The sequence below is a fragment of the Peromyscus californicus genome, unplaced genomic scaffold (genome assembly GCF_007827085.1).
Source record: "Peromyscus californicus insignis strain IS unplaced genomic scaffold, ASM782708v3 Scaffold_17__1_contigs__length_78620276, whole genome shotgun sequence".
NCBI classification, from domain to species: Eukaryota; Metazoa; Chordata; class Mammalia; order Rodentia; family Cricetidae; genus Peromyscus; species Peromyscus californicus.
The window spans coordinates 11,681,212-11,705,044 of NW_026294469.1; the positions used below are offsets into that span (position 1 = coordinate 11,681,212).

The 23,833-nt window shown below is 41.0% G+C and overlaps 1 protein-coding gene across 1 annotated transcript in view; it reads right to left on the reverse strand.

Moving 5' to 3' along the window:
• Positions 1 to 23,833, reverse strand: part of Klhl14 (kelch like family member 14) — a 109,611-nt gene that overhangs the window by 23,624 nt on the left and 62,154 nt on the right. The window contains exon 4 of the mRNA XM_052741631.1: positions 440 to 529. Within this exon, the coding sequence (XP_052597591.1) occupies positions 440 to 529 (90 nt within the window). The remainder of the gene's footprint in view (positions 1 to 439; positions 530 to 23,833) is intronic.

Genomic DNA, 23,833 nt, shown 5'->3' on the forward strand with positions numbered 1-23,833 from the left:
AGAGAGATGGCTAGTAATCCCTTTACATTGTGTACTTGTTCAGCACTGCTGTGCTCTAGTTGAGTGGTTCACCCAAAGCTCATCTCCATGGTAAAGGTTTGTTTCGCAAAATGACTGTATTAGCAGATGGGAGGTTTAGGAGGTAGACCTTTTGGGAGGTCCTAAGTTCTTCAGAGCCATGTCTTCAGATATTGTCAGATCCTGCCTATCCTCTCTCTTTTTCTGCCCCCATTGATGGTATAATTACTTTTTGCTCACTCTATCACAGTGGACCATCATCTACTGACCCCATTAGAACTGAGTACACAGTTTTGTACCTCCCAAAATGTGAACTCGGTGAATCTCTTCTCTTTAAAGTGAGTTGCCTCAGGTATTTCGTTGTAGTAGCACAAAGCCGAGTTGTACAAAGCAACTATGATTAAAACTGTTCAATAGTTACCATTTGGATTCCACTGGTCCTCTCCACCCAACACGAACAGGAAGTTTTCTACCTCGACAACGCAGTGGTGGGCGCTGTTGTAAGGCATAACTGGAATCAAGAAAAAAGGACATATAAAAATTTCCAATACCAGCTTACCAACTATGTACTTCAGCAAACTGTATAAACCATGAGACTCCATCAACAGGCAACAGCATGGCTACCCACCACTCCTGTGAGCCACATACATTCTGGCTCAGTGGTGTGTTTCCAGCAGTTTCAAGCCCAACCTCTTTTGATTAATTTTACATAATGTTATTCCACAGATTAGTCAAGAACAACCTGCATGCGGCTTTCCATCCTTGAGCTCTCCTCATTGGCCCAATGGGGGATAGGTTTCTATGGCAATGACTGACACTCCCAAATGGTCAGGGCTGGCAGCTACTTCCTGAAAGAAGTAACTCTGAATAATGCGGAACCATTTGCTGGCAATCTTTCCCCAAACAGACCGGGGTGCTGGGTGGCTTTCTACTCCACAGCATTGAGCAGGCTGAATTTCCATACAGTTTTAAGTTTTTAAATTAAGGTCCTGCTGATTTAATGCCTACTCCAAATGTATACGCTTAATTTCCTGTACAATGTCGTTAGCAGCACAATCACACATTTTCCATCTATCTGCATCAGAGCTCTTCTGTGACAAAGATGAGAACTGTCAGGAGCGTCGTGCATATCTGTTCCCCTCCACTCTCGTTTTTTCCCCGGCACCTAGCTGCAGAGGCTGTGAAGAGGGGTGTTATTCATACCCCCCCCCCCCCAGAGCCAGGTTTCTCTGTCATTTGCATCTCCTTTGGAAAGTCATGCCGTACCAAGCAGGGTGTTGTGTAGTACTGGTCTCTGCTGGGATAATATCATAGGGTGATTGTGGATGTATGCAGCATTAGTTATCATAGGACACGCGGTGGTTTGGGCCCAGTGACACCAGGAGGAAAAATGATGTCCTTGTTCAGCTCATCATATGGGCACCTTAAATCTAGGTGAGGACAAATGGGGAGGTGAAGTGCCTGTTCAGGCAGGGAACTTATTGCTTGACACGGATCAACAGAGCACTTGAGAAACCAGTGCAGTGGGAAATCAATATGAATCCCAGCCAATTCTTACTCTGAGCTCCTTTGCCAATGTGCAGAGTGAGTGAGTGAGTGAGTGAGAGAGAGAGAGAGAGAGAGAGAGAGAGAGAGAGAGACGAGAACCTATCTTATACCTGACTTATTTTGAGGGCTATACATACATCTCTCATGTCATTTTGCCTTAATTATCTCCTAGCTCTCTCAGAGATGACTTCTACTGGCTAATGTATAGAAATAAAAACAGTAAGAACCAGGCATGGCTTTGAGAATGAGAACTCAGGAAATAGTTCCATAAGCGCATCTGTTAAGTCTCTAACTAAACTACCCAGAGGTTGTAGGAATTCTGATTCATTAGTTAATTAATATTTACTGTGAATATTAATGTCTTCTGAAGTTATTAGCCATGAGAGAAAAAGAATGCGTGTGTATATGCCTGATTTAGGGGTTGAAGAAAAGGGGTCTGAAGTGGCTTGTGCAGTCTATGAGTTCCATCAGGGACGTTGTCATCTTAAGAACGTCCTTAGACCCCCCAATCCTCTCTTTAATCTTTGGAGGATGCTCTCAACTGGTAGATCTTGTTGAGCCATGACTCTGAATTCCTTGGTGTAGGGCTACCTGTTAGGTTCACTGAGCAACTAAGTTTGATTATGTTTTGAAGTTGTGTTTTAAAGTCAAATAAATGAAACTGTTGCAGTTTGGATGATGAGGAAACCTTTCACAGCCTACCAGAAAGGAGACTGGGCTACCCTGGGGTACCCCATCATGTGCTGACTGTCGCAGCTTGACATAATGCCCTCTGACCTGTGTGGACTTACACAGTATTAGCTGCCATCACATGCATCTAGTTGCATGCTGTGACACTGTGCAGAAGTAGAAGCCAGCAGCTCAGTTAACTCACTCCATGGTCGGCCACCATGCCTCATATGCTTTACTTTAACATTTTGATTAGCTCGGTGTCCAATTCTTTTTTTTAAAAAATGAAAAATTAGGATTTTCTTCTTTTTAACCATAGGCCAGCCTCATAATAAGACAAAAGCTCTGAAAATGTACCCACACTTGTGTTTGCTCCTGCTCTGTATTTGTTCCCATTCAGGCAAAAATTAAGTGAAGGAAATAATACACGATTTGTTCTTAAGCCTCTTTCTCATTTGATTACCCCCATTGTTCTGCTTTGTGCCAACAAATGAAGCTATAGCTTTAAACTGACTCCTCAAAATCAGGGCAGGGGAGTTCCTTCAAGTCCTGATGGAATGGGTTTGTGATGGTCTTCTTTTTTTCTCCACATGTTTTTATTTTTGCTTGATAATCTTGCATATTAGATTTCTTGGTTGGGCATTTCAGTATTCACATTCTTGAATTATTATCCTTTCTGAATTCTTGCTGTGAAATGGAAGGCTATAAATAGACACAAATGACTCTTTGAGATTATCATTGAATGTAAAATGCTCTCAAATTTATTACAAGTCAAATATTTGATCCATGTTTGAATTTTGAAACAGTTCTAATTCCTTTGACTTCCTATTAAACCGGAAGAAAAGCAAGAGTAGGTAGGGCAAGGAATAAGAGCCAGCCTCCCACTGCACCCCGCACACACCCATTCTCTTTTAAGTCACGCCAAGGCCACCCCTTCTCCTTCCCAGCCTTCCACTGCACCCCGCACACACCCATTCTCTTTTAAGTCACCCCAAGGCCACCCCTTCTCCTCCCCAGCCTTCTCCAGCGGTGGACACCTGTGTGTGTGCACAAGCAGGTGGTGGAGGAGGTTGGCCCTCCGTGTGCATGCACAGCCCGCCCTGAGTTTTTAGCGTGTCAGTCAGTGAGTTAGAGGGAAAAGGGGCAGAGGAGCTAATCAGGATGAAATGAGATTAAAGGCTGTCTAATTTTACAGCAACTGTGATCCATCAGGCACTGTGAAAGTGACAGTGGAAATGAATGATGGAGACAGACAGGTGGGGCTGTACATTCCACTGATTTATCCTCAAATGCACTGGGCCTTATTTTATTGAGTGAACACGACCGCATTTATCAAGCCTGTCATCTGAAGCCACTTCCCTCCATTTAAAAAGGTCACTTTACTCTGAGGGAGCAGGAGAGAGGCACTTTCAAGTCAGATTTAAAATCGAATAACACATGTTTATAAGGCCCTTCTCGAGGAGTCTCAACTTTATCTCACACAAACGAGTCGTGCTAGAAGGAAAAATGGGGTAGAAGCCAGAAAAATCACAGAAGAAAATGCTCTGGTCACCTGAGGGAGCACTTCGATGGGTCTCTAAGTCTGAAGCAGTTTATACCATTCCCCCCCCCCCCCCCCGCCCGACCCCCGCTCTTCCCATGCCAAACACCTGAAGTTCTATTCTGATCTGAGGAATTCAATAAAACTTTTGCTAATATTTAATATTTTAAATTAAACAAGTAGAAAGCAGTAGGGCGATACCATGAACTTGTAAACTCAGAGAGAGCTAGTCACAGTATTGACCCTGCAAATGACTGATCATCACACGTAAAACAGATGTCAGCAGTTGCTACACGTGGGGTCTCTGCTACAATGAACTCCTATACCTGTTAATTGTTTTCCCACGATTTTAAAGCCATATAAATCTCAGCCACACAGGCTTTCCCCCGCCCCTGGACCACTGCAATAAAATGCTTGAGGATGCTGTGCACAAAATTGTACCTGGTTGAGAAGTGAGTATTGGATCCTCTTTGTGTAATGTGTTGCTTTTTGTGATAATAACCACCATTTACCACTGACCATGCGCCACACGTTAAATTGAATACATAATTATGTTTGTGTGTTTACTGCCATTGTATCTCTGAAAATATGTGTGTTTAGCACTTGCTATTCATTTGTTCCCATTTAGGTAAAAAAAAATCAGATGTGTTGACTGATTTATGATATTACAATGTATGGTAAAAATACACAGTAACAGATAATGTCTCTACCTATATTTATTTACATGTTTCATTTTATATGTTTAGCTGTGGGTCAGACATGACTCAACCACCTTGTTTCTAAGAGAAATACTGAGGCCTTGGGAGGTTAAGTCACTTGTTGAAGGTCATACTCAGCTAATGAATACCACAGCTCTACTTAAAACATGGGAATGTCTGGACCCCAATCCACGCTCTTATGCATTTCACTCTACTGACTTTCAATAGGTGTGTTCAGCCAACCAGAAAATAATTACTGAGTACCTGAGTGTTCAATGATAGTGTCCCTGAAATTCATATATAATTTTTATACTGCATCATACTTTAAAATGCAAGTGCTACTTTAAATTATCTTCCATACATACAAATATTAAAGAGACTGGTTTTCTTAAAGTAACATTTTTTATTAGCATGTATTAACTGTACAAAGTAAAGGGTTTCGTTGTGATGTTTAATCCATGAGCATAGTGTATTTGGATCCTAACTGTGCCCTGTATTGTTTTAATTTCCTATCTCCCTCTCCCCCATTTCCATTTGTACATCTTAAATACCCTGCCTTTCACTCTAATGTCAATCCTTCCCTACCCTCTCTGTATTCCATATTTGGGAGAAAACACACAACAGCTGTTTTGTGAGTCTAGCCTCTTTCCCTTAACACAGTTATCCCCACTTGTGTGGTTTTTTTCCAGCAGGTGACACAGTCTGTTCCTTTTGAATGAATAAGATTCCACTGTGTATATACACTACATTTTTTTCATCCATTGTCTGCTGTTGGGCGCCCAGGAGATTCCATGACTTGGCTATCATTGCGTCAGCAAGCATGATTGGTACAGGTGGCTGTATTCCATGTTGCCTTTGATGATTTGAGGGTGAATATCTGTAAGTAGTTGGGTCTTATGGACATTTTATGAATGAAGTGTAGCACAAATTCCAATTGGTCTTAATAATAAAAACCTGGAATATGATATTGGGGTAAATGCTGAAAGATCAGAGAAGTAAGGAACAGCCAAAGTCACCTCTCACCTCCACAACTCCTCAGACTGAAAAGGGGCTGAGCTCTTGTCTCCACCTGCCTTATATTCCTCTCTCTCCAGCCATATCACTTCCTGTCTCCTCTCTATACAGACTTACAGACCTCTATGGTTAACTAATGGCTAGCTCCACACTCTGATCTCCAGACAAGCTTTAGTTGTTAGAGCACAAACAAAGTATCACCACAATGAAGACCCTCTACTGACTTCCTAGTGGCTGGACTAAGTCACATCCTTATCAGTGATATAATTATCCCTCCCACACCCCAGCCCTCACTTCTAGCACCCTCCTCAACATTGGTTGTTTCTTGTCTGCTTGGTGACAGTCACTCTGACTGGAGCAAGACAGAATCCCAATCTCATTCTGACTCGCATTTCCCTGATGGCTAAAGGTTGAACCCTTTTAAAATCTGTTTATTGGCCACTATATTTCTTCATTCAAAAAGAGGCTATTCAATTAATTTGCCTACTAAAACTGAGTACAATTGCTTCAGGGAGTCAAAACAACAACAACAACAACAATAACAAAACATACCAGCCCAGGAAGCTAGGTGGAGTCTACTGACAATGGGTTATGACTATTTTTAAACAAGTAGTGCCTGTTTCAAGCTTGGATATAGATTCTGGAGTACCTGGGGTACAGGAATCCTCTCGTATTATAGCAAGTGTCTAGAGAGCTTGCTTCTGTCTATGAATGCCTTATTCTCCTAGAAATGCACATTAATCTGTCTCCTCCAGTGTTCTAGCTCTAGAAAATACAGGCACCTTCTAGTAGGGAGCACAGACATTGTTCAGAATTTACAACATTCATGAACATCCAGTGAGAGGTTGCTCGGAGCCAAGCCGAGAATATGGGGTTCCCAGTTCAATGGGAATTGGAGGCTTGTTTGTTTAGATGTAACAGTTATGGGGGCCTTGATTTCCTTTTGGCTTCAGATAAATAAGACTACAAACCTGTCCAAAATTGCATATTTTAAGTTTTTAGAAAATCAATTATGTACTAATATATATATATAGTTTTATTTACCATATGAATACATGATATATACCCATATATGTGTATATACGCATATGGTAAATACAATTATGTCTATATTTTAAATAACTACATTAAATATGCTATATTATATTGAATATATTAAATATATGTATTTTAAATAACTATGTGTTCCTGAACCCTCTCCAGCTGGTTTTCTGTCATGGAGGGCATTACTGGAACTGTGTCCTTGGCTTTTCCTTTCAGAAAGATTGCACATATTAGGCTTATTTATTTGTATGTTTATTTAGTGGTACTTGTCATTGAGCTTAGGCCAGGGTGCATGCTAGACAAGCATTCTACTACCAGGCTATGTCCAAGCCATTTCTAGTTCTTACTTTTTGTTTGTAGGCAGGGTCTTACAAAGTTTCCAAAACTGTCCTTAAACTTGCTAGCTTCCTGCCACCATCTCTCCGGTAGCTGAATCCCAGGCCTGTGTCTGGGGGCATTTCTGCTCTAACAAACAGAAGCAACATCCTAAGATGCACTCCTCAGCATTTTGCCCTTTTGTACTAAAGGCATGTCCATTCACTTGTCACGCGCCGTGTGTCTTCTCCAGACCAGGCAGAGCTGTACCCGCTAGGAGTCCTGGGAACAGAAGATGTCCCCTCGGAGAACACACATCACACACAATAAAACAAGCTTTTTGTCTCCAAAGTTAAGCACAGTGAAGATCAGGAGATCAAGGCTGGGGTGAGGGAATGAGGAAGGTGGGGAGTTCTGACAGAGGCTGGAAGATGACCTTTTTCTAAATGACCAAGTAGATGACCTCCAGGAAGAGAAGGGGCTGTAGTGAGTGAAGACACTGTGCAGGGAGCAGTAGCAGGAATAGCAAGTGCAGAGGCCTCGGGGCACTGGTTGGAGATGTCTACAGAGCAATAGGACACCAGTGCAGTGGAATGTGAGGCCAGGCCTAGGACACAGATGCAGAGCAGCTCACAGGATGCTGGAGGGTACTGCCAGAGGACAACACTGTTCCTGTCTTCCCTGCATCTTTTGCTCGTTACTGATGGCTGTTTATTAATGTCTTCAGTAAACATTTACTAAATATTCTTTATGTAAAGATACTTTCCTCCTGATAACACGGTAATGAGTGAAGGTCAAATACCCCTGCTCTCAGGGTTCGCCATCCCTGTCTCACAGGGAGAAAGAACACAAACTAATGGAGACAGTCAAGACCAGCAGGGCAGATGAAGGTCTTTCTAGGCGAGTGATAGTTAAAGTTTAATTTAAAGAGTCAGAAGAGGCTACCTGTCAAAATGCAAGGGAAGGGAGTTACAGAGGTTCAGACATAGGATGGGATTCATGGGTCTGAGAAATAGAGAGAACTATGGGTAGGGAGTGCCTAAGAGAAGGGATGATGTCAGCAGTCAGCTGAAGCCTGGCATGGGGGTCATGATGAGTTAGGAAAAACTTTGTGGATCTTGTTCTAAGTAGGATAGGAAGACATTTGAGGAATGTCAGGGGAAGGATGAGACATCATTTAGGTTCCAAAGCACCACCTTGGTTAGTATTGGTTAGAAAGAACAGAAAAGGAAAATCTTCCATCGCCCAGCTGAATGGTGATGGAGACATGACCATGGATGCAGAGAAGGGATGTGTGTTGATAACTGCTTAGAACTGATGAAGGGACAGAACAACTGGGAACCATAACTTTCCAGGGACCTGGGGCCAAAACCCAGCACAAGACTTTTAGTCCCGTTCACTGCCATCTTTTGCTAGCATTTTCATTTCCCTCCTAACTGCGAGGTCCATGAAGGGAAGGACTACAGTGTTTTCTATTTTAAAAATAAGGTAATTGACACTGGCTGAGTTTGAAAATCACTACAATGCTACTGTGCATGTTTCAGAAAGAGAATAAGGTCCAAAGAGGCCAAGAAAGGTGCAGGAGACCCCACCTCGGAAGGAGAGAATCTGCAAGCCCCTTGCCTCGGTGTCTTCTCCTGTTACTACACCATGCCGGCTTGGGAACTGCTTTTATATTACTTAGCTTTCTTATATGATGTCATATAGTGCTCTAGTGCACTGAATAAAACAACATAGTCATTCCATGCTGGTTGTGATGTACATTGTACATACAAATATATATATATATATATAATATATATATATATGTGTGTGTGTATGTATATATCTATCTATCTATACATATACTTGCTGCTATTATTGTATTGTGTACTGTGTGTACACAGTAATATGTTGAGGGCTTTGAGTGCACACACACACACACACACACACACACACACACACACACACGAGAATTTAGATGTTGAACTCCTTCAAATGAAACTTTTAAGCCAACAAATGAGTGCCTTTCACATGTGGACAAACCTGTCACACTGCACTCCATCACATGACCAGTTGGATGACAGTGAGCATTTGGTATCTAGTTAAAATTCAAATCTGTATTCATTTATTAAGGCAGAGAAAGAGAATATTGTCACACATTTAAAATCCATTTGTATTCTACACATTCTTCCATTTGGTTTAGATTTCCTGATACATTTTGTTTTATATATAAATACATAATTTTTGTTTTTAAGGTGTCTTTTTTTCCCTAGGGAGTTATCTAAACAGGAAAAAAGTAAATGATATTTGGAAGCATAGTATTGCTAAAATATGTATTGTAAAATATTTACTCATTGAAGCAAATTCAAATAGCAATTACATGCTGTTGAAAACAAATGTAAATTGAAAGGAGGATGCCTCACTTTCACAATAGTGAATGAATAATCCTTGTCATCAAATCTTGAAGGGTTTAAAAAAAACCTCAATTCTTCATTTTATGGTAAACACAATTGAAAAACAAATGTTTTAAAATTTACTAGTTATTTTCATCTTACTCTTCAATCTTTCCAAAAAGGTCTAGCAACTTGGCCAATGTTTAGGGAAGTAGAATGCATACACAGCAAAATGTTATACTTTAGCAGGTATTTTATACATATTGTTGAGTAATTAATATGTAATTATTTATGTATTTTTAAATGTTGTATGTGGGGTGTGTGTATGTGTGTAGGTCAGAGGTGGATGTTGGCTTTGTTCTCAAACACTGTCAATTTTGTTCTTTAAAGAAAGGTCTCTCTCATAGAATCTGGCACTCATGATTGACTAGACCAGCTGGCTTGGCAAGCCCTCCATCCTCCAATCTCTACCTCCCAACACCGGGATTACAACTGCACACCGATACCACCACATCTGGGTTTTTACACGGGTGTTGGGATCTGAACTCAGGTACTCTTGCTGGCACAGGAAGCTCTTTCCACACTGAGTCACAGCCCAGCCGTACTCTTCTACTTTATTCTGTTATGTTTAGCTTGTGCTACACCTGGACACTACAAATAAGTGGAAGAATTTTGCACATTTGTAGGTACTTTAGTTACTATGGACAGTCTGGAAAACCAGCCTTCTAGAATATCTACATGGCCTGAATCTAGCAAATACTTGGGAGGTTCTCTAATTAGCCAGACATTTGCCAACACCTTCTCTCTAAACCCCAATTTGTTTTGCAAATTGGGATTTTCAAATTTCCAATTTTGGGGATCTCACTTACTACAGTTTTATTTAAGTGGCTTCAAGATGCATAAATCTGACAAAAGCGTGTGTTAGGTTTAGGGGCACATGAGAACCAAGAGAGCTTTGTTCTCTATCACAGTTTAAGGTTATGTCTAAAGGCATCTTCCTGACTGTAGGGATTGTTTTACGGTTCCTGTACTCTGAGTATCATCATAAATGCATGCCATTACTGTAGCATTTCCTACATGATGATATAGGATATGAAATGTAGCTGTCTTTTGCTTGTTAAAGGATCTCTGGGCTCCTTGGAACCAGACTGTGTCATCTTAGTAACTTCATGATTAGCATAGAACCGTGGGACATAGTACTGGATAAACCTCTGGAATCCCTCTAGCTGCTACACTTGACAAAATATTCAGAATATTAATGAATCAATAAATACCAGTGGCAAGAATGAGTGAATGTTTGTGATAAAGAAAGACTATGTGATTTACTTCTTTGGAAATTATACAAAATGTGCACTGGGGAGATGGCTCAGCAGTTAAGAACACTTGCTGAGCTTCCCAAAGGCCTGAGTTCTGTTCCCAGAACCTATATCTAGTGACTTGTGACCACTTGTAACTACAGGTCCAAGGGACCTATCACTCTCGGTCTCCACTGGCACCTGTACTTAAGTGTGCACACACACATACTGACACATGCACATAATTAAAAATAAGGGAAAAGGTGATGTATCTCAGATGACTTGAAGGGAGAGAAGAACAGAAAAAGGTGACATGTGTCTTAGAGCAGAATCTTGTGATGTCTAAGATAAACATACCTGTGGAGCACAAATGTTTGTTTTAATCAAAGGAGGACCTGAAATTCTTCAATGGTTGGTCATAGGTTTCTTCCGAGAATTATCATGGCTCCTACTTATGGTTGGAGGTTTTCAATATATCCTTATTGCTGTGGTTTCACTCTGATTATTCATCTTGGGGAAGTGCTAACAACCACAAGACTAAAGAAACTTCAAACAGGAAAATATGGCTTCTTGTTTTCTTTTGTCACTATGGAGGACTGAACTTAGGGTCTCATACATTTGGGCAGAGCACTCTATCACTGAGCTACATTCCCCAGCAATTTAAAGTAGGATTTTGTTAAGGATTTAAACAAAACTGGCTTTTGGAGTCATATCTTTATTTTAGTTACAACACTTACATTAATATGGTCCCAAATTTTAGTTACATCATTACAGCCTCAACTATCTTACCTTTGATACATCTTGCTGTGCTAGTTATGACTTAAATATATATTTGTTTAATAATTTATTTCACTTTATTTTTTATGTGTATGGTTGTTTTGCATGCGTGTGTGTCTGCATCATGTGCATGTCTGCAGAGGCCAGAGGCGGGCATCAGATCCCCTAAACTGGAGTTACAGACGGTTACCACATGGGTGCTGGGGATCAAACCTGGGTTCTCTGCAAGAGCAGCAAGTACTCTTAACTGTTGAACCAACTCTTCAGCCCCACAGTTTTATTTTTACATTTAGAGGGCAAAAACAAATCTCTGAGAAGGAAAACAGACATCCTTTTCAAAGATAAGTCTTATTTTTGCTTTGCTGTGCATCTCTCACCACATTTTTCAGAGACATGTTGAAGAAAAATTTAGTGCTTGGATGCCTGTGTATTCCCCAGAATACTGGCTGGCTGGCCACATCTTCCTGGAGGAGTCAGAAATGGCAGCTTTATTTTCTCTACTTAAATACAATTAGTGAAATATCTCCATGAATGAAGTAGCAACATATTGTTTAAATGTTTGAAGCTACAGAGCTTGACAAAAAATCAAGAGAATAAGGCATTTTCACTGTAGATAACAGGGCAACAGGCGAGCAAAAATGACTGTTTTAATTCTCTTCCTGAGGCAAGAGGAAGGGAAGGAAGCAGTCCATACAGCAGGGCTTGTGATAACTTCCTCTGATGATCACAGGGCCTCCGTGCTGGAAAGTGTTCACCAGTGGTTCATGTGGAAACCCATGAGGTAGCAGATGGTGCTTCATTCATTCATCACACTCCAAAGTATTATTAACTATTGATTATTGTGCTGAGCTCTGAATGTGTACACCATTCCTGTACTTCAAAGCTCATGGAGAGAGAGAGAGAGAGAGAGACAGAGACAGAGACAGAGACAGAGACAGAGACAGAGAGAGACAGACAGAGAGACACAGAGAGACAGAGACAGAGAACACAAGCTAAGAGCAGGGTAATATATGCATATATGCTCAGGGGAAGAAGTGAAGAAATGTCCAAAGAGAAGGTGGCTTTAAGCCAGGTCGCAGAGATTATTCCAGACAGTGATAGAAGAAAAAGTCATTATTAGGAAAGGTAACACTGCTTCAACAACTATTAATTTATTGTGCTCCTACCATGTACCAAGCTTGGGCTAAGCTATATCATGTGTGACTTTGATTTTAATTGGGTCACTTCTAAAAAAATTCTCGATTAAAGTGAAATTCATTAAAACATTATCATATTGTAGTCATAATTTTCTACTGCTATAGTAATAATGTAATTATAATATTAACCTTTATGGAGGGGTGAGAAAATGTGTTTGGAGAAAGGAGCAAATTAAAAGGATGGACTTTGTGCTGTCTTTGAAAACAGTGGTTCTTCTCCCCTACTCAAATTCTCTTCAGGAACAATGCAGCAGTCATGGCCTCTGCACACTTCTCTTGACATGTAAAGAGACACTGTATTCTTCCTGAAGTAGTTGGTACCATCATGGAAACTGTAATACTTTTATTCCTTCATGTTTACCCATCACCTGCATTTTATTCTCATTCAGTGTGCTATTGGCGACTTAGCATTTATTTGATTTTTCAAGACATTTTGCTTCAAGGCTCCAGAAGGATTGGTTCCACAGTCCTCTGTTGGCAATTTCATGGTGTGCACATGTGCATGTGAACACCAGAGCATTTGGGCCAGGAGGTCAAGGTTATATTGAGTCAACACCTTCTTCCACACAAGGCACATGAGCTCCAGGTGCTGGCCATGGCTGTGGTAGGTGACATAGAGCTGCCTTGGGACTCTTCTATGATCTCTATGTCTGTGTACAGATCAGAGGACAGTAATATGGAAGCACTATGAGGAATCCCTGTTCTCAGTTTGCCATTGTTTTTACTGCAAAACTAGATATCCATTACATATTAAGTGATATGTTTATGAATAGTCATAAAGGTCTGCACATACTTTGCAATTCTCCAGCCTTGGAACACAGGTGGAAACCCTCATTCTTAAGGTGTGCACCAAACTCTCTGTCTTTCTAGAAGTGTCCCCCAAACTGGTTTTGACTGGCACTGTGGTATGAGTGTGTGTATTCACGTCCATATGCATTAAGCTGATATATACAATGCTATCAAAGACAATGAGTTAGTCTTTCTTTAAGAGAGTGGCTGTGTGAAGGGGGTCATTGCTTTTTTTTTTTCCTCAAGAAGAAAAGAGAATGCTTCTCCCATCCTCCATCCAAAGATGAAGCAGATAATTATTGAGCCAGGTGTTATGCTTCCTGGGACTTGGGAGGCAGGCATGAGGGGGAGATCTGGAGGCAAGAGAGTGGTGGGAACCGACTGTGGTGGGAGTGTGAAAGCAGAGCTAGGGCAGAAGTGGCCTTTACATCTGTATTCAAAAGAGTGATGGTACCCGGGACCTTCCTGTGGGCTAAGATTGTCATAGGACCTGGGAGTTGTCTTAGAGGTTCCTGATGCGGTGAGATTTGTCAGAGTCATGTCACCACAGCCTTTATTTCCTTGGGAAACTTACTTCTCTATTTGAAACACTGCCGTAGACATATACAAGAGCATTTGGATACAGCAGTACAGTGGCACAGGGGTTTCATGTCAAAGAAATCTAGAGAAAAGAGAAGTCACTGGTGCGTGGCATAGGTAGCGATGTGCCGTCTTCAGTCTGTCCCCAGCCATTACTTACTTCAGCTGCCCTCCCTGGGTCCGTTGCTTTAGTTTAAAAAACAGAACAAAATGAAAAAAAAAAAACTTCTTCTTTCCTGCTGTCCTTTCTATCAATCGCTAGAGCGTCTCATGTCCTGGGACCCAAAACCAGAGCCACATACACAGCAGTAGACATGGTAAGCAATGGCTTTGTGGATGGGGCCATTATCCAGCAGACACTCCCATGGGTTGGTCATGCCAGTGATGAAGGGAGAAGGTTTCCTTTCCTTTCCTTTCCTTTCCTTTCCTTTCCTTTCCTTTCCTTTCCTTTCCTTTCCTTTCCTTTCCTTTCCTTTCCTTTCCTTTCCTTTCCTTTCCATTCCATGTCCTGGCTATGTCTTGACAATGACCTGGACAAAGGCGGGGCTCCTGCTGGGCGGAGCAGTGAGACCCACAGAGAGATAGTCCTGGTGGAAGTTTGAAATGCCTCTTTGTCGTAAAGGTCAGCACAGCCCCCGCCCTCTTCGTTGATGCTTCTCTCTGAGGTGGGCTGTAGCCCTCTCTGGCTCTCCTTGCTTTTCGTGTCAGTTTGGTCTTATTCTTCATGAAGTACTCAGAATGGTCCTTATTTTTCCCTTTTCATTCATATACATTCACTGTACATTGTACTGGGCTACACACGTTTCCATACTAGAGTTTAATACCTTTTCATTTCCCTTGTATTACCTTCCTTTCCTCCTCCCCTGAGCCCCCTTGTTAGTCCTCATCTTTAGGATTAAAAAAATCCATGTGTATATAAACTTCATTTTCTTGTGTACTGATGGACCCCTTAGTTGGGTTCCTTAATTTACCTCTGGTGCATAGTACTGCAGCAGACATTGATGTGCATGTTTCTCTGTGATGTGTTGACAAGGACTTCCGCACGTAAATATGCAGGAGTGTCACATCTGCGTAGTATGGTAGATTTATTCTTAAATTTTTGAGGAAGCTTCTTACCATAGTCCTGGACTCATTTACATTTCTACTGGCAACATGTGAGGGCTGCCTTCTCTCTGCATCCTTAGTGTGTGATGGTTTCCCTCTCTCTGCATCCTCAATGTGTGAGGGTTCCCTCTCTCTGCATCCTTAGTGTGTGAGGGTTCTCTTCTCTCTGCATTCTCAATGTGTGAGGGTTCCCTCTCTCTGCATCCTCAGTGTGTGAGGGTTCTCTTCTCTCTGCATTCTCAATGTGTGAGGGTTCCCTTTCTCTGCATCCTCAATGTGTGAGGGTTCTCTTCTCTCTGCATTCTCAATGTGTGAGGGTTCCCGTTCTCTGCATCCTCAATGTGTGAGGGTTCCCCTTTCTCTGGGTCCCCAGTGTGTGTGAGTTCCCCTTTCTCTACATCCCCATGGCATTTGTTGTTATTTGGTTTATTAATGACTGGAATTCTAACTGGCATGAAGTGGAAGCTCAGTATAATTTCACTTGCATTTTTATGATGGCTAGTGAAGTTGGACAGTTTTACATATGTTTATTATCTGTCTCTTGAGAACTCTCTGTTCATTTCATTATCCTATTTGCTGTTTGGACTATTTGATTTCTCAATATTTATTTCTTTTCTTTTTTGGTATACTTAACTCGAGTCAGTGGGTGACAAGCAATTCTATTCCCATCATTCCTTACTCCTCGTAACTCTGGCATACACTTTAAAGTTTTAGAATACCCTGTGTGGACCAAATGGCATACCACTCCCTTGGCTGTCGGAGCTCCAGCTGTTCAGGGTTCTATATTTTTTGCCAACTCCCAGATACCTTCCTATTTCAGAGACTTGGTAATTTTTTTTCTTGTATATCCCAATGGTTTGCTCTATCCCTTAATCCAAGTTTCTTTTAGAAAGAGACTGGCCTCTAGAAGGGCCTCCCCTGCCATTGTTGCTTTGTGTTTTCTTAATGATACCCATAATTATACATGTGTTTCCCCTTTGTTACCTATTTCTATATTAGCCTGTGCATTAATTGCTTTTCTATTGCTGTCATAAAACACTATGACCAAAGCAACATAGAGAAGGAAGAGTTTACTTGAGCCTCCTGTTTCAGAGGGTTAGAAGCCGTGAGTAAAGACATGCAGCAGGAGTAGGAAGCTGAAGGCTCGCACAGTGAACTTCAAGCACCAAACAGGAACGAACTGTGACTGGTGTGTGGCTTTGAAACCTCAAAGTCTACCTCAGTGGCGTACTTCCTCAGTGACACACAAGACCACGTGTTCTAAACCCACCAAACTGTGCAATCACCTGGGAATGGAGTGTTCAAACGTTGTATATCTCCTTCAACCACCATGGATTGTGACCAGTGTGAGTAGAAGGGGGCTGTCTTCCTTACTGCTCAATCTCTGGTGCCTAGAAAAATACTTGGCCCTTGGGGAAGCCTCAGGGAGCACTTGATAAGCTAGTGCACAATAGTTTTAGTATACTGATTAGAGTCTTGTTATGTAGAACCAATAAGTTAAAATTTCAAATCAAGTAAGCGATTTAGTTAAGATGAAATAGTAATTTGATAAAAACACAGCTTTAGTATTTGTGGCTCAATATTTATTATTATTATTTTTTGGTTTTTTTTTTTTTTGAGATAGGGTTTCTCTGTGTAGTTTTAGAGCATTTCCTGGAACTTACTCTGTAGACCAGGCTGGACTGGAACTCACAGAGATCCGCCTGCCTCTGTCTCCCAAGTGCTGGGATTAAAGGCGTGCGCCACCACTGCCTGGCTGTGGCTCAATATTAAATATGTGTGTATATCTTGCTTTTAGTAGTGGAAGGTGTGTGTGTGTGTGTGTGTGTGTGTGTGTGTGTGTGTGTGTGTGTTGCGTGTGTGTGTGTGTGTGTGTGTGTGTGTGTGTGTGTGTGTGTGTTGCATGCTGAACATTAAACTCAAGACCTTAAACATGCTAAGCACATACTGAGGTACACTTCACTCCAAGATCACATTTTATATAATTTAACTGTAAGTTTAGGAGTCTTCATTTTCTTCATCAGTAAAATGTTGATTATTATATGCACCTCATGAGGCTATTGTGAGAATTCAATTAAATTGGGCAACTTATGTAAAGCACAAGGCTCATTACAGACAAGCCATAAGAAGTGGCTCTTTTGTCGTCCTCTGTCTCTAGTTCCTCCACCAAATAGTCTTACCTCATTTGATTTTATAAAGGAAAACCATCTCCAAACAAGTAAGAATATTTTACTAAAGATATTAAATATGTACTAAAGAAACACAGTTATTCATCAGTGGATTTGATATGATATTAAATATGTACTAAAGATACACAGTTATTCAACAGCGGGTTTGATATGTAACCATAGGTTTGGAGTAAAACTGAACAAAATACAGTATTTACTTATTGGAGCAAGAATAGAGTTTCCAGAAGGAGGTCACATCTGGATACATGGGGAGGGTGAAATGACGCAGAGTCTCAATCTTCAAGAGTTATATTGACAATGTCAATATAAAGTCATTTAATTCACCTCTTAATGTTCATTGCAAGAGAAGGAAAGGGATTTCATTTAACAAAAATATATCAGACATTGACTAGGTATTGTATATAAAACAGAAAAGAGTCATATGTGTGGTACCCGACCATTGCAGTCTCTCATCTGATAGAAGGTCACTGCAAGTGACATTAATAGTGCTATCAAAGTCCAATGTACAGAGAAAGACAAGGGACAGGACTAACTGGTTACTGTGGTGGCTCAGCTGAGATGTCCCCATATTCTCCAGTCCCCAGTTGGTGGTAATGTTTGTGGAGGCTTTGAAAGTATGACCTTGTTGGAGGAAGTATGTCACTGGGGGCAGGATTTGAGGTTTCAAAAGCCCATGCCAATCCCAGTCAGGTCTTTCTGCTTCCTGCTTGATGGTTAGGATATGAGCTCTCAGCTTGCTGCTCCAGTCACCGTGCCTGTCTGCTGCCTTGCTTTCCTGCCATGATGGTGATGGGCTCTTAGCCCTCTGGAGCTGGCCCATATAACGCCTCCTTCTGTAAGTTGCCGTGGTCATGGTGTTCAACACAACATCCCCTAAGTAGTTATCTTGGAAAACAACGGCTAAGGTGGACTTGTGTTGAGTCCTTGAAGAGAGAATAGCACGTGACAGAGAGGGGCTTGAGATTTTGGTTGCTGTCAGTGTGCATGAGGGCTCTGTGCCTGGGGAAGTGTTCGCCAGCTTTTCAGGGTTTGGGTAGAAATGATGGTTTGATGAGCAATGGAATGTAGGGTAGAAAGTAGCACCAAGCAGGTGGAGGAGGCCCCTCAGCACAAAGCACGCTGTTGCTGTCGGATTGGTCTGGAAAGCACAGAGGAGTTGGAGGTAGAATAAAATGCAGCCATGTAAACAGGGGTTAGGTGCTTTCCTTAGATCTTGCTAACATTCTTCTGTCACTTGGGCATTGCTTCTGCTCAAATAAGAGTCATCATTTTGTAATTTAGAAATCCAGCAAAAGAGAGAAAGGCCTCTATGAGGAAAAGGATGAAGAGTGTGAAAAAAACCCAACAAACTTTAGATGTTGGCCTGAAGAAAAACAGCCACATGCAAACACTAAGAGGAGAAGAAATGAGAGGGTGAGATATAGATGATAGATGGATGGAGAGATAGATAGATACATACATACATACAAGCATAAATGATAGATAACATTAACTCATAAGAATGGGTATATGTAATATTTCAGGAAAATAACAAACAAAAATTTTCATGCAATTAAAAAAAAAAGCTTTGCTGATAACTAAGGAACCAGATATTACGGTAAATAATGTCATTCCGACATCATTTCCAACTCCATTCCGAGTCTCACACTGACAAATGAGGAGTTACACCGTATCTTCTCTGCTATACGCATTGCCACCCGACAATGTATGAATTGCTACTTAGCATTTACTCTTTAATAAAACAACTAATGAACTGTCCTTTTTCCTCTGCAAAGTATCTAAGCATCAAGACGGCAGTGAAGCTCAGATCTATCAGGCCTGGTTCCTTTACGCTGTTGCTCACAGCTGAATCACCCCTTGTGCCCTTATTTGTCTCATAACTCAGCTTAGATTCTACAGCTTTTCTTTAGAGTAATTTTCTGGTGCACACACTTCACCCTTGTGTCTCTTTCCAAGCTCTACACGGCTATATGACAAAATGAAATCACGTGCCTGCTCTCACACAGCTGGAAGCAGCTGGAGAAGATTGCACTGATGTGATTGTTAATATTGATGGTCAGATTGATTGGGTTGAAAGGTTCCTAGGGTATTAATAAAGCCTGGTGCTCGGTATGTCTGTGAAGCTGTTTCCAGAGAGGGCTGACTGAGAAGGTAAAGCCCTTCTTGAATGTGGACTGTACCATCCCATAGTTGGGGGTGGTGGTGCTGGACTGTACCATTCCACAGGCTGGAGATGCTGGATGGAATGGAAAAAGAGGAACAAGAGAAAGCCTTTCAGCTCAGGCACTCTGCCCCTGGTTTCTGGGTGCCCGAAGGTCTTGGCTCCATCATGCCCTGCCATTCCAGACTGCAACTTTGGAAACTGTGAGTCCAAATAAACCTTCTTATCAGAAGCTGTTTTCCTAAAGTCTTCTGTCACACTGATGAACAACGAACACAGTGTGAATGAATAACAGTTATGATTCGGGTGACCCACCACCCATTTTTATAAATAAAGTTTTATTAGCTAATAGTCACACCTAATAGCTTTTGTAGTCTATGAGTGCTACCATGGCAGAACTGAATAATTTCCATGCAGACTTAGCCTCTCACAAAGTCTGAAATATTTGCTACTGTTTGTTCTTTACAGAAAAAGTGTGCTCACTTCGATCTGGTTACCCTTTCACATCTGTTCTTTCTGCAACTCTGTAACCTCGGCTGCCTGGCTTACTTCTCTCTGAAAACCTTGCCCTCTGTTTCACTAAAGGAGACAGACACATTTGAAAACACACTGGCACAGGTTCCCAGCCTCATACTTACAGCTTTACCAGGGTCATTATACACTGCTGTGTCTTTTGTTACCGGGGATGGGCGGTCCATGTTTACCCCCAAAGTCAAGTCTTCTGCTGTGCATCGAGCCCCATTTCTTCTCAGCCACTCAAGGGTATTTTTCCCACCATTTTTTTTTATCACGTCTTGCATCATTAACTTCTCCTTCTTTATCAGCCCTCTCCTAGCAGCACAGAAGCGTGCTGCTACAGCTCACCTCAAAGAAGGACTGGTCCTCAATCAATACTCTCTTCTCCCTGCTGATCTCGTTTCCCTTTTCTTTGTTGCGTAAATCACAAAAGTTGTCTTTATCCAGAGCATCCAATTTCTCCCCTTTCAGCCCTTTCTAATGAGATGTTTAGCTCCATCATTCTACTGAAACAGTTACTACTACATTAACCTCTAGGTTTCTAAATCTTCTGTGACCATCTCACGTGATCTGATGCAATAGACACAGCAGACTCTTCCCTTTGGACTTTCTCTGGCTCTTCTTTCTACACAATAGATCTTCTCTGCGCTTGGCTTTAAATTTCCTTTTTCCTCTCTATCCTGGAACTTGCTCTGTAGACCAGGCTGTACTGGAACTCAGGAATTCACCTACCCCTGCCTCCTGTGTGCTCGGATTAAAGGCGTGTGCCACCACTGCCCGGCTTGTCTTTAAATTCTTTTAAATTACAATTGTTTGTTTGTTTATTGTGTATATGTGTGTGTACATATATGGGTACACATGCCATGATACGTGTGTGTGGAGGTCAGAAGACAACTTTTGGGAGTTGACTCTCTCCTCCCACCATGTGAACTACAGGGATTGAACTCATCGGGCATGGGAGCAAGTACCTTTACCCACTGAGACATCTTGCTGACTCTCCATCCCACTTTACATATTACTGAGTGCTCTTTGTATTCTCAATTGCTGAACTATGGCTTGCCCTTAAGACTTTGCTTGCCTTCATTGATCTTCCAGCCACATGGAATGAAAAATATCAACATAGATACTCTTGGGTGCCAGCTAATGGAGGGCTCTCCAACACACTTTCCCTCAAACATACCCTGAGTTTCTCATCCAAATGTTTTTCTGGTAAAAATAGGTCACTGTAGACTTTTTGTGCTTATTCAAAAATACCTAAAATGGATCATGTTACCTATGCTTTTGTTTTCTGTCACTATGGATACATGGTGAACTTTTATTTTAATAAATACAGATCTTCAGCAGCTTTGAATGGTGTGAGACTACCTTTTTTATGGCTAAACTTATGCTTATTCAGCAGTCTCATGATAGTCAAACAAGTTAAGAACAAAATCTTGCACTTACAATCAATACTGAGAAGATTATCTTGTAATATGTGAATAATTATTTCTCTAGTAATATCTCAAAGTGGGGTTGCAGAAATCAAAACCACTAAGGTCATTGCATACTTTAAAACACACTGTTGTTATATTTGCATACATGTTTAAATATTGATCAACACATTTTTGCACATTACAGGATGAAATTATGCAACAAATAAATTATAGGTAGTTTAGAACTGGACTCTTACTAATAAGCAGGAGTCCAGCTTACGTGGTGACATTATATATTGAGTCTGTACAGCATGTGTCTTGAGCCTGTGGATCTAAGGAAACACATAGTGTTTGCTCCGTATTCTTGTAGGAGCTTACAGACAGGCAGTCACTGCTTTGGTGGTGAGGATTTGTAGAAGGAATCCACTTAGCACATGATCACAAAAGAAACCCATTTTCTCTTTCATCCAAGTTCTTCACTGTATGATACAGCAAAGTGCTATAGTGGCAGCATTAATTTTGTTACTAGCAGACTTGTAAAAGGTTCTCATTCAGGCAGAGTAATTATAGATCCATGGTGGAAACGAAGTGGGATTTTAACTTCACTTCCTAGATTTCATCTTCCTGATATGCTGGAAATCATGGCAATTATCTTAGCTTTTCTCAGGTACCAGAAGAAATGCTGAAGTAGGAAGTAAGCTTGTTAATTGCCCCGTCTGCACACACCCATTCCTGCTTCCTGTTCAAATACACTTTCTTATTGCAGTTCCGGTCTGAGCCACTAGATGGTGGACACTGTTCTTCTCTTGCCCCCCAGGAAACCGTATCGAGAACTATGCTCAGACTCCAAGACTACAACCAACAACAAAAAGGGTGGAATTCACCGGTAAAGCAGAACTTAGGGGATGCATCAGAAAGTCTCCTGTCTACCTATTTTTATGTGTATTATCCTGAGTTGGACAATACTGTTAAATATTATTTTCCTTATCTCCCTAAATAATTCCAAATATTTGAATGGAACCAAAATCTATCTCTGATTCTTTAGATATTCACAGCAACCTGCTTTTTAATATCATAGTTCTGAAAGCAACACAAGACAGTTATTATTTTTTTTCAAAAGCTTATATGGACTGATCCTTAGCATGGGTGCCCTAAGAATAAAAAAAAAATAGACCGCATTTCCCAATATCTTGGAAGATCTTAAGATTAAGTCCTGTGATATCTACATTGCAGAGATGAAATAAGCTAGAATATAATGCTGACATCCGGTCTATAAGCAACTTTGATCCATGTTCCAATATAAATCTGCTTTTCTGCATTGTATGTAATGGTCTGAACAATGATTCTTTCATTGCCTTTAACTTGTTTGTTTATTTGCTTTCTTAGGCAATAATTCCATTCAAGAATTAAATATCATTAAATACAGTGTTTAAAATGGCAACTTGATTTTGCTTAAGAGTCCCAGTGAGGGCCCAGTGTCAATGATGCAACAGAGACCAGGGGCCTCCAACTAGACCAAGGATTCTTTGTGATGAACGCCTGCATGTAAAGATGTATGGATAAAGGGGTTTACTGTGTCACACTGCAGCTTCCATAATGAGATTTTCCATTTCTTTCTTTCCCCCTTTTTATCTTAATTTTTATTTTGTTTTATTTTCGGAGGAGGTTGCAGGAACAGAAGGTGGATGCAAGAGAACGAGAGATGGGTGGGATAGGGATGCATGATGTGAAAGACACAAAGAATAAATGAAAAAGAAAGTTAAAAATTAAAAATAAAAACTAAGATGCAAAAAAAAAGAAAAAAATCAACATTTCAGAAAAGATGACAGGACAAAGTCCTAGTCCTTGCCTTGAAGCATCTCTCTGATTTTATACATGTACAGACATTTGCTTGCTGATGCTATGTTTTAGTAACCTCAGGATTCATTTGCTTTTACCGACTTCACTTTTTTATATGGTAAATTACAGGGTTTTTTTGGCATTTAAAGTGGCCATGTTTCTTTCTTTATCTAAAAGCATCCTCTCACAATTTTTACCAGTTCACATATATTCAACCATGATATATTTTAAGATATCCTTTGATTATTATTTATTCATATGTGAGTCTCTCTCATCTCTCTGTCTCTGTCTCTGTCTCTCTCTGTATGCTGGAACTGATGGAGGATTTCAGGTCTGGAACTGGAGTTGCAGGTGCTTGTGAACCATGTCACTTGGGGGCTGGGCACTGTACTCTAGTACTCTGAAAGAGTAACAAACACTCTTAACCACTGAGCAATCTCTTCAACCCTAATGTTTTTTAATTAATTATTTTAAAGGTACATTTTACTCTTTATTGCCATCTCAGCCTAGATCCTTTATGGATTGTTCCTCCTATCTGAAGCCACAACTAATTTTCTGAGTCTTTAACGGTCAGAGATGACTGTGGCATATCTGTGTGCTCATTCTTCATGTAGAAAATCGTTCTCAAGCCAACCAGAGCGTGTGGGCCGACCAGAGATGCTCCAAGTCCGTCTTCAGTGCACACTGATGAGATGAGATGTGTTGCCTGTAGATGGACCTTCAATTGCAAAGATCTGAAAAGTCAGCAAGATTAC